The sequence below is a fragment of the Pygoscelis adeliae genome, unplaced genomic scaffold, assembly GCF_000699105.1.
Source record: "Pygoscelis adeliae isolate BGI_AS28 unplaced genomic scaffold, ASM69910v1 Scaffold154, whole genome shotgun sequence".
NCBI lineage: Eukaryota > Metazoa > Chordata > Aves > Sphenisciformes > Spheniscidae > Pygoscelis > Pygoscelis adeliae.
The window spans coordinates 5,733,291-5,745,311 of NW_008825113.1; the positions used below are offsets into that span (position 1 = coordinate 5,733,291).

The 12,021-nt window shown below is 43.9% G+C and overlaps 1 protein-coding gene across 2 annotated transcripts in view; it reads left to right on the forward strand.

Moving 5' to 3' along the window:
- PDE9A (phosphodiesterase 9A) overlaps nt 1-10,387 on the forward strand; it is a 48,863-nt gene extending 38,476 nt beyond the window's left edge. For both annotated transcript variants that reach the window (XM_009327992.1, XM_009327993.1), the window contains 8 exons: nt 3,063-3,167; nt 4,313-4,395; nt 5,275-5,431; nt 6,616-6,729; nt 7,405-7,509; nt 8,270-8,398; nt 8,588-8,683; nt 10,337-10,387. In XM_009327992.1, the coding sequence (XP_009326267.1) occupies nt 3,063-3,167; nt 4,313-4,395; nt 5,275-5,431; nt 6,616-6,729; nt 7,405-7,509; nt 8,270-8,398; nt 8,588-8,683; nt 10,337-10,387 (840 nt within the window). The remainder of the gene's footprint in view (nt 1-3,062; nt 3,168-4,312; nt 4,396-5,274; nt 5,432-6,615; nt 6,730-7,404; nt 7,510-8,269; nt 8,399-8,587; nt 8,684-10,336) is intronic.
- Nucleotides 10,388-12,021: the final 1,634 nt, after the last annotated feature.

The following is a 12,021-nucleotide window of genomic DNA, read 5'->3' on the forward strand; positions in this document are numbered from 1 at the left end:
CCTGGAGAAAAGGAGGCTGAGGGGAGACCTCATCGCTCTCTACAACTACCTGAAAGGAGGCTGTAGCCAGGTGGGTGTTGGTCTCTTCTCTCAAGTAACTGGCGAAAGGATGAGAGGAAATGGCCTCAAGTTGCGCCAGGGGAGGTTTAGATTGGATGTGAGGAAAAATTTCTTTACTGAAAGAGTAGTTAAACATTGGAGCAGGCTGCCCAGGGAAGTGGTTGAGTCCCCATCCCTGGAAGTATTTAAAAGACGGGTAGATGAGGCGCTTAGGGACATGGTTTAGTGGGCATGGTGGTGTTGGGTTGATGGTTGGACTCGATGATCTTGGAGGACTCTTCCAACCTTAATGATTCTATAATGATTCTATGATTCTATGAAATGATAAAGATGAGATCATACCAACACTAAGATGTCTAAAGAAGAAACACTGGAGTATTTAAAAATCAGTAAGTTATCAGGTCCAAGGGAGAGCATAAGAAAGAATTTGCTAAAAAGCTGAAGAATATATTGGCTTTCTCAGAAAAACCCATCGTGTTCCCAGAGGACCGTAGAACAGTAAATATTTTACCCATTGTTTAAAAAGGAGCTAGGGATACCCTGAAGAATTATGGTTAGTAAAACTTACATCTCTACCTGACAAATTGATTAAACAATAATTAAAAACATCATGATGTGAAATCCATTATACAGATGTTTCATGTGATTCCTGTAGTGAAGAATTATATCTCACTAATATTTTCTAATTACCTGAAGAGTTTGGACAGAATAGAAGGAACTGTTTTACATGACTGATGTAGACTCCCAGAAAGGCCTGAACAAATTCCACAAATTCAGAAGGTGGCTAGAAAACACAAATCAAAACACTGGATTCATCATATCACGAAGTAAAGCAAGAGGAAAAAGCACCTGGGCAGCAGCGTACGCAGGGCAGTGACTGTCATTGCTTGGTGTGCTGCTGCCGGCTGAAGCTAACAAGGCATTAGGCTGATCAGAGACTGGAATAAGGGACAAAATGAACCAATGTTAACATGTGTCCATAGAAGGCATAAGGCTTACCTGGAATTTATGCCTAGGACTGGTTAAGTCTTTTAAGAAAAATGGTATGACTACATTAAAGGAGATATAGATACAAAAAATGATCGAGACCTAGGAAATCTCTCCCCAAAGAAGGCAGATGAAAAGCTCAGTATTGTTGACCTTAGAAAGCAGCTGAACAGAAGGGATGGGGTGAAACCAAATACAATCAAGGCTAGCACAGAGTAGATAAAACAGAAAATTTCCTCCTCCTGTCTCACAGCCTGAAAACATGGGAAACAAGGTGATATGTCAACACACATCAACATGCCACCCACACGCATTACTGCAGGCAGCTTCCTGTTAGCTTGTATCTCCAAGTAATTTGTTACCACTAGCATTTAAGACAGCCTCGTTCTGGACAACGAGGGGAGTTTATTATGTATTTTCTATAAAGGTAAGACAGGGTGAGATTTCCTTCCTTAAACACTAGCTTCGCAGAAAGAAAGATGATTAAAAAAAGCCCCGAGGACTCTGCTTCAAACTGTGATACTTCCCCAGGCACAGTATGGGCACCAGTTTGAACTTAAGTGGGGGAGAAAAAGCCACCCCATGCATATGCTTGCTTTCTTGCTTCCGCATCCACTGGCTGCAGAAATGTTCCAGAAAGGGGAGGAAAGGATGACTAATACAACCCAGCCACTCCAGCCCTTCAGTGCTCTGAGTCAGGAATCCCCTGGGATGCTCTGGGCTCCACTGCTGGATGTATACATTAAATCTGCGCAGAGGTGTACGGTGCCTGGACATGACCGCGGTGTCCCTGTGGAGGCTGTGAGATACTGCCCACCACCTGTGAGCCTGGCTGTCAACCATATTGTGCCATTAGTTATTAATTTTAAAATAATGTAATATATTTCTGAAGTCCTTGCTGCAGAATAATCCGAACAACTTTTGCAATGAAGCCCCCAAATACTGACTAAGCGTTGAAAACCCACAGTTCTCTTGACCTCATCCAGGGCTTTGAGGCTTCCAGAAGTCAGGTCCCAGGTTGAAGGGTTTGATCCTGATGGGGCTTGAGGACTCTTGAAGTAAATTCACTATTTACCTGGAGAAGGGGACACGAATTCTATCCATGTCATTAACTGAAGCATGTGCATAAGGGCTCTCTAGAATCGGGGCTACGGAGGGTTCAGGAGAAGGGGTCCAGCAGTGCTGCTGCTTCTTGGCTGTTTTGTGCAGGACAGGATACCAAAGGCTACCCAGTGCATTGGAAGAAGGACTGGCATGTGTTAACCCAGCTGTGCCAGCTTCGCTCAGCTAGCCCGGCTGACAGTAGCGAGGACACATGGAAAGACAAGCTTTAGCTTGCATTTGTAATGAGGGCACATAGCCAGGATCTGTAGAAAGTTAAAACACACAGAAATCAGTCCCATGTGCCTATATGGCTAAATCTCTCCCATGCTGCCTAGCGCAGGAAACCCACACAGGTATGCTAGTGCATGTGCATTCACATCTTCACTTTGCCAAGCAACACATCCCAAAGTGCCACCTCTGAGCATTTGCAAATGAAATAACAACTACATTTCAGCCTTGAAGATTTCAAAGCTGCAATTTGCATTCAGCAAGAGAGGGGAACAGGGATGTACTTTGAGTTCTTTACACACCCCAAAGTCACCGTTTAACCACCGCATGGTTTGAAATACAAATTCAGGATGGGAGCACAGAGTCCTATCTCAAGACTGAGATGCACTTGCAGCTGTGCTGGGATGTTTACCCATTGCTAGCTGGTATGAGAGAGAAGTTGCTATGAGCTTTACCTGCTGACAAATTCTTGAAAGGCAGTAATCTCTCACCCTCCCCCAGGAAGGCAGAGAGTGCCAGAGGGCCTTGTGCTGTCACTCTGTTCTAGCAGAAAATAATACTGGGCTCCGTAGAACTCCTGTAGGGATATACAGTGCTTCCAGGGAGGCTGGGAAGCGTATGGAATCATGTTTCTATAAAGAAAGAGCTCCCCTGTCTCTGACTGTTTCATTCCCTCCCCGCAGCTGTGTATTCATGACAATTACAGAAACAACCCCTTTCATAATTTCCGGCACTGCTTCTGCGTGACCCAGATGATGTACAGCATGATCTCGCTCTGCAGCCTCCAGGTATGCCCCCCACCTCAATCGTATCACTCCATTTCCGTCATGGGGCACACTGAGCACCACGACACCTGTGCCACTTTTCTTGCAAAACAGGCCACCAGCTTGCTAGCAAGTGATGAGCTTTGCAGTAGCTGCACTTGTTGAGTCCCTGGGGAGAGGAAGAGAGGTGTTGCATTTCCACCTCTGGCTGCCCGCTCAGCCATCCCATCCCAGACCCCAAGCACCTACACAGCTTTCTGAGGCTGCTGGGAAGCTACCTTCACCTCCTAGATATCCCCAATTTGTACACTGAAGATCTTTTGACACTTTGATAGCATGAAACATCTGTGAATCAGATCCAAAAGCCTGCTGAATTATGGTCTGTGGATATGGTCTTCATCTGTGACACAAAATGTTCCCACAAGAGGTTTTCTCCAAACGTGTGCTTGCGCCTGGGTGAGGCGCAAATAATTGTGAATTATGCCTTGCATGTACTGTATGCAAGATTCACATTCGACCTGTACTTTGTCCAAAACTATAGGCATCATTTATTTTCATTGACTGGATAATCTGTGTTTATATATTGATTTCATTTCCGTACAAACGAGATTTTATTCAGTTAAAAAACCCCTTTCTTCTCCATAGTTAAACATCTCAGTTACTGGCCTAAGTCTATTTTCTTGTCAATAAGAATATGAAGAGAAAGTTGCTTTAATGGAAGTTCATCCTATTCAGAACCTGTGGGAATGCAACACTTAATTTTTCTCACACTTTTCATAACTTTAGTTAATGCAGAATGCAATGGCAACTAAGCTATCTTCCAGCCCTCCCTGAACTAATCAGGACGCTCAAATGACTTGTAAGAGGCAGTACTAATATCTCAGTGCTTTTATACAATCTCTGCAGAAATAGCAAGTTTCAAGCAAATTGCTTCCTCTGAGCTGCTGTTATTTAATGCAACGAAGGCAAATCTGAGTCATTTTTACTGGAAGGGAAGGCAGAATTCTCTTTCTTGACTGAAGTAAATTGATCTATGGAAAAATACTTCATTTTGCTCAGATTTGCATTTCTCTAGAAAGTAAACGTGGGTGATTTTTTCACTTAGTTTCATTTATGGGGATAGGGGAAGTAGAAAACGTAATACTACATTAATGTTTTGTATTTTACAGGAGAAATTTTCCCAGATTGACATCTTGATTCTCATGACTGCAGCAGTATGCCATGACTTGGACCATCCAGGCTATAACAATACGTAAGTCTGTCTCTTGCTTTCTCTTCCCGTAAAATTTATTGGGAAGGTGATACCAGCTGGCATTTTTGGTAGATCAGGTTTTCCTTCTCACAGCTTGAACTGGCCACAACCTTCCCCCAAGGCCCTGCTGTTCACCCACACGTGGGCCAAGGCAGAGCTTCATGCAGAAAACTCGGGTCTGGGTTGGGGTTGCCAGCTGTCCTTGGCTCTGTAAGGAAAATGCTTTTTCAGATTTCTGTTCCAACACTTTCCCCCACTCCTGAGAAAACAAGGTAAAATGTTTTACAGCTGAGAGAGAGGGCATAAATTATTATAGCTCCATTGACTGAAATGGAATAATTACACTAAAATGCAAAGAGTGATTTAACTTACACATTATTTCATAATTATAAATTATGAAGTGCATATTATTCTATTTATTATCATGTGAGGAAATTAGAATTGTTGACCCATGGACACTTTTGTGTGCATGTATGTGTGTGTGAAAAAGAGACAGAGAGAGAGAGAATCTAATTTATTTGTAGCCATTCATTAAATAAGGGCAGAACCCAATTCCAGTGAGAATCAGTGAGAATCTCTCCATTGACATTAGTGGGGCTTGAATGAAGCCCAGACAGTTCCTTCTGTATTTGTTCTATGTCATTTTAAGCTACAGAGACTTGGTACAATTTTTAAAAAAAGCCTACAGGGGAATAGTGCCTGAGATGATATTAAAGCAATATCTTTCTTCTCTAAAAATCTGATTTAGTATTAACAATCAAAAAACAAACTGCAGCTAATTGAATAAGTATTGAAAAGAATGTAAATAAAAGTAAGCAGCATGGTTTAGAGCAGCTGATGTGTGTCTGCAGGAGTTCTCATTGTTTTTCTTCACATCAGCTATCAGATAAATGCACGAACTGAGCTTGCGGTACGCTACAATGACATCTCCCCACTGGAGAACCACCACTGTGCTGTGGCTTTCCAGATCATTTCCCAGCCAGAATACAACATTTTCTCCAATGTCGACCAGGACCAATTCAAACAGATAAGACAGGTATGAATGCTGCTCCCATCTGTGTCGTACAAACTGTTCCTGAAGACGTAAGCACGCGCAGACTTCCCTGCTGTACAATGTGAGTGAATCATTCTCCCTAGAGGGTAGGACTGAAAAAGCCCCTCACACTGGAAGGATCCAAGAGGAATTCTTGGAAAATTTCCACAGCAGCACTCCCTGGAATGTCTTGCTGAGAAATAATGAGTACATCCTGACTATTAAAGCCTATGACATTTTGGGGGTAGATATTTATATTCTTGAAGGAGCCAATTAGTTCTGACTGGGAAAGGATTAAGCTCTCATGGCAGAAGTTTATGCTTTAAGAGAACATTGTATTAATTTTAAGAGGGGGTTCAAAATGGGAAAAGGTTTACAACAGCAAAGCACTTGTACTGCTGGAAGAGGCTCTGGTGGACTGGGAGTCATCACAGTTATCTCTGAGGCAGTGAACAATGCTACAATTCCCATTAGAGCACTAAGGGCCAAAATTTGGTCTTAGTTTCCACGTTACACCTTCCTTACACACCAAATGAAAAAGCACACCAATGTAAGGGCTCAGATACCAGTCTGGTCAGAGTTACTGATTCTGCCAGTGCGTGGGAAGCAGGCATGGGCCCAAAATGGATAGATCTGTATGAAAACCCGCAACTTTAGATTAACGTTTTCCCATCATAAACTCTGCCTAGCAGGAGGATACAGAGCTCCTAACACATAGACTGCATCTGGGTATTTCAAAGCCCTTAATCCAAGGAGGATGAGCACAGAGGACATCCACGTCTACTGATCTTTGTCTCTTCCTTAGGGCCACTAAGGGTCAGCAGCAAAACCTATAGTGCTTTCCAAGGAGCCAAAAGTGGATCTTGGCAAACAGAGTGTGGCTTTTAACATCCTGTTGTACAGTTTGTTTTTCTACAATTAGTCAATCAGAAAGAAAAATCCTCAATGCCTCTGGAATGTCACACCAGTGTTGCAGATCAATCCAACCATGATCTTCATATACCATGAACTCTTTATAACCCTCTTCCAGTTTGCTTGGCAGTTTCAAGTCAGAAACTTCCCCTTTCATTGTTAACGATGTAATGCATCTGAGGCTTTTTGTGTGTAAGAAAGACCCTACTTTGCTCTGCCATAGTAGACTTTGTAAAGAATGTCAAGTTAAAATGTGAACATGTTTTCTTTGCTAGGGGATAATTACGTTAATCCTGGCTACAGACATGGCGAGACATGCAGAAATACTGGACTCTTTCAAGGAAAAAATGGAAAATTTTGATTACTCAAATGAAGAACACATGACCTGTGTAAGGAGGTTTTGTAGATTATTATTTTTCTGTGCATAGTGTGAAAGCTTGTAGATTAATATTCATTTGTTTAAAAACCAAGATTCAATATACATTATCAAAAACTAATCCTTCCTACATCCTCTGCCCCACCAAAAAGAATTAAAATTTGGAAGTGCTCTATATAAAATAGATTATTCCAGCTTTAGAAATCCTGGAGTCGCATCAAGAAAAAAAATATATATTTACTCTGTCAGGATACAAATTCTTACTGTCCATTACTGTGGGGCAAAAAGTATCCACAAGAGTACAAACTCTACTCTCCTCTACTTCCTAATCCAGTCATCTTTGACGTCCAGGGAAGCATCTCCCCAGCTGCTTCTGAGTGCTCCACAAACAATTTCATGGTCATTTGTGGCTGAATCTCTTTATGCAGCAGATAAGTGCACATCCCACTGTGGCACATCCCAGTGCTACAGACAGGGAAATCGAGGCAGAGAGGGGATAAGTGATTTACACAGGGTAAGTGAGAGAGTGGAAAAGAATCCAGATCATTTAAGACCTCTGATTTAATCCTAAAACTGTCCTTTCTGTTTGAAAACGTTGCCTCCCGTTGCATTGTAATGACACAGGTTCTGGATAGGGGAAAAAGGGCTGGCAATAAGACTGCAGTATTAAAGCATTATCCTCTTTCAGCTGAAGATGGTACTGATAAAATGCTGTGATATCTCCAATGAAGTCCGCCCGATGGAAGTAGCGGAGCCCTGGGTAGATTGCTTACTAGAGGAATATTTTATGCAGGTAAGAATGAGGGAGAGATGCAGTTGAACAAATCGCTGCTCTTCCTGAATCCCACCTCGGCTACAGGTGCTCTGCTGTCTGACAGTCCAGTCTAGCTCTAGGATGGAAAGGCTTCTTACCCAATAATTAAGAGAGAAAGTCTGCTACAGGATATCTTTTTTGCACACACAGTCTGTGACCTCCTTGCACGTGAACCCATAGAGAAACAGTGAGTTATGTGGTCAAGTAGGTAGCTTGGTAAACTCATTGCAGTCAGTGGAACTGTCCTCCATTGACCCAGCTAGCCAGAAGTAGTTTTAATCATTAGTAAAGAAGGATATGTAATTTCTGGTTGAATACCCGAAAATAATCACTCTCTGGAGAATGATGAGGAAATCAAAGACCTATTCCTTCTCTTCCAGAGCGGCAAAAGCCATTACCATCTTTCTGAATGCTCAGAAATATTTTACCTCACAAGTCCCATGGGTTTGCAAAGGGAACCAGGTGTCCTCATTGTCCTGTAAGCCTGGAGGTGAACGCTTTCATGCCAGTACTGTGCAGATGTAACTGAACAGAGTTCTCTTTATTCAGATGCTTGCTCTCAACAAAGCAGGATACATTGGCCCCAGGGAAGCATATTGCTATTCTGTGCTAATCTCAGACACCACTGAGATCTGTATCTGAAGGCTACTGCTCTTTAGCTAGTGATCTACTTGGTACATTACTCTCCTCACAGGCTTTTAGCCGAGATTAATATTTGTTAACTCTGGATTTGTTCCAGAGCGACCGAGAAAAATCGGAGGGGCTTCCAGTGGCACCGTTCATGGACCGCGATAAAGTGACCAAGCCGACAGCACAGATCGGTTTCCTGAAGTTCGTTCTCATCCCCATGTTCGAAACAGTAACAAAGGTAAGTCACCCAAGGCCAGAAGCAGAAGTGGGGGTGCGCAGAGCTTCAGCGTTTGCTCCGACAGGTGTTTAGTCAGCCAGGGAAATGGGGATGTACAGTTCACACCCTGTCCTTCACCCCATTTCTAGCATGTACAAGTTAATGAATACAAAAGGGAATGTTGATATTCTCTCTCTTGTTTTCACCTAGCTATTCCCAGAAGTGGAGGAGGTGATGCTCCAGCCCCTTTGGGAATCCAGGGACCGCTACGAGGAATTAAAACAGATAGATGATGCTATGAAAGAGGTAAGCTCTAAATATGTCTTTGATAAAGCAAACGTTACAATTGAATAAGTCAAACTTTATGATTTAATAGCAGCTTAATTCTGAAACAGTAGGAATGCTTATGGCATAATCATCATCATGAGAAACACATTCATTATACCTGGCTGGAGAAAGGCATGTGTCATGAGCAGTAAGTGTACACAAAAGCATGCCCTTGCAGAGTCGACCAGGCACCACACAAATACGGCCGTGGGAAGGGAGCTGCTTGCAAGAGAGGGACCTCGAGACAAAACCCAGAGATTACCACCTGAGAGGAGTGTGTTAGCAAACAGCTCTTCCTGGAGGGAGCTGCCGTCCCCTGGGAAGGAGTTAGGCTGGGCTAGATCACAGCAAAATGTCCTGCTGTTGGACAGGCACTGCACCACCAATGCATAAGTTTATTTTCTGGGAAGAAACTTCCACTCACGTGTCTATCATCAAGGATGTGCTTGAAATTTTATGAGGAATTACCCTCTAATACACAGCACCCAGTAGGATTAAACACACAACCAATGAAGCCATTTTGTGGCCCAGGCTGAGTGGGGACCTCCATTTACAGTGTCTCTCATTTTGACATGTAAGGCTTAGGGGAGGTAGGTAACCACGTTCGCTGTCTCCGACCACGTCTGCATTGCCTCAGGAGCCTGACAGGGCACAGACCGAGGCCAGGCCCCGGGAGCGTTTGCCCCACGCCCGCGCAGCAGCAGCCGGCGTTTTGGCCCGGCTCCTGCAGCACCCTGCAGCCTGTGACACTGGGCCTGCACGCCTTCCTTGCATGCCTCTTCAAGTGCTTTTCCCTGCCAAGGCAGATGACAAAACCAGCCCAAATGGCATCGCAGCGTAGGGGTTTTCTGACATGAACAAATTTATCGTGTAGACAGGATACTATCAATCACTCTGTCATTAAAATAAATTGGGAAGTACCCTAGAGCACTAGTTGTGCTGATATTGTTTGATATGTGGGAAATGAAGGTTGATTCACTTGATCATTCTTGGCTGGATGAGGGGAATAGTAGCTTTCTGGTGTAGCTCCCACGTCCTCCCAAGTGCTTTGGAGGAAAAGCCCCTCAGCAGCACAAATACTAAGGCTGGTTAATCGAAGAGCACATGCTTTGACAGCTCTGTTATAAAGGAGAAGAAAGTCTTTTAGGCATTCTTCAGTTTAGAGTGGAGCATTTCTCAAAGCGGGGAAGAAGAATTCAAATATGACTGCCAGGCTTTCTGAGTCCTATTCATCCTTCAAGTTGAGCTGAGATTTTACTTCTGGTTTACAGAAGCTGTCAAAACAGAAATTTTATACAAACTGATGGAGCTTTAATTATGGTGTATTGGCACAAAAAGACTTAGGAAAATAGCTGCCTGAATTCAGAAACATCCTGAAACAAGAGGAGCTAGTTAATAATCCTAGAGCCTAGCATGGCAGATGATGAGAAACACCAAGTGCTGTTTACTCAGGACATACATCCAGAGCTGTTTGGATTAAACACTGCCTGTGATATATCATGCTGCTGCCTATTATTTCCCAAGAAACGTCTCACATGCCTTGTGGAGAGACGAGCGTTCGACTCACAGCAGCAGTGGAAAGCGGCACTGTGTGAGCCAAGGGTATTAATCCTGCTTTGCTCTTAATTTCAGTTGCAGAAGAAGAAAAGTGAAAGTTTGACCACCGGCAGTGCCGAAAAGTGAGACGAAAAAGACTTTGAGCAAAACATAAGCCCTAAGGTTATTCTGGTTTTGAGAAATACTGAATTTGCCAAACAGACATAGTGGCTATGTCAAAATCCAACTGGGACGATGTACGCGGAGAGGTGGCAGGCACGGATGTCTTGCCTGCCTGTCTGCCTGCCCAGGCGCCTTGTCTACAGCCTGCAGCCTGCTCACACAGGCGCTGCCGCCGTCAGGCACCAAGGGCTCCCCTCACTCCGGCATGCCCACCGCAGCCCCTCCGGCAGGACTTCCCCTGCGGACATTGCAGCATGGCTCAAATCTTCAGCAGATTTGCCTTTTTGGTGACCACACTGACTACAGTCTGTAGAGGCAAAGCGGAGTTTAGCTAAGGAGCCTATTCTGGAAAATGATCCACTGGCATCCAAAAACAAAAGAAAAAGTTGTTTTAGTCAAGAGACTATATATAAGTGTACAGCAGTATGCTAATTACAGCATAGCTTAACAGATGCTTATATTCTGACAGGGGTCCTGGCATATATTTTTGTTTGCCTAGCAGGCCCTAATGACACATTTCTCTGTATTATTCTCTGAATTTTATAGTGTTCACAGTACATTCAGAAGCCCAGCATAGTGGATGCAATTTTTTTGTTTTCTACACTAGAAGAAATCAGAAGAAACCTTAGTGAGTTTGCAGGTTTGCTTTGTGGCCTGGTACAGCTAGACGTCACGGAATCCTTCAGCACGAGCAAAGAAGGGAGCACAAAGCTGAAACCACTGTGCAAGCATATTTTTATCCTCGTGGATGAAAAAAGCAACAACAAGAAAAACCTTCAAAGATGTACAGATTTTTTTTTTTTTTACTTTTAAACTGATCTGCTAAATAATATATTCTTCTACAGAAATGGGTGTTGTACTTGTTTTCTTTTGCGTACGCGTTCACGTGAGAACTGTCTCTGTTCCTAAAGACAAATGCTTTTATAATGAATACAAGGTAAGGGGCTGTAAAGGAGAGGGTCGGGTCGGTTCTCCTTAAGAAGAGAAGCTTTAGAAACATTTTTTGTGGTATACTTGCATCATAAGCACAATACCAAAAGAGCTTCACTTCCCTTGATGACTTTATAAAGATTAGGAGCCAAGCTCTGCCTGGAGTTGCAGTTATGCAAATGGACAGCGGGCAATACTGTGATTGACTCCTGTGTACTGCCTCGCCAAAGGCGAGGCCGGAAGAAATCCCTCTTCCTTGTGCCCATGAGAAGAAATCCCCCTTCCTTGTGACCATGAGAGGTGAGCCACAGCCACGCCGCTCGCCCACTCCTGATTTCTCCCACCGGGGAAATGCTTGCCCTCCCTGGGGGTCTCAGCGGTTTCAGTTTCTATCACGGCATGGCTGCTGAGGCCAGTGATTTGCATGCACCCTGGCTTGCCGGCATCCCCCCCGGCAGCCGTAGGCATGCAGCCAGCGAAGAAGCATGCATGTTGCTCCGCTCCTCCTTGGCTCAGTTCCCGAGGCTGCCCCATCAGCTTTGCTAGGTGTGTTAGCAATAAGGGTAACACTAGTGCTATGCGTCTGCAAAGCCCAAAGCCGCATGCGTTGTCTTAGCTTGTTTTTCAAAAAGAGGTGAGCAGGTGGGGGCCAATCTTTCCCCCCATGA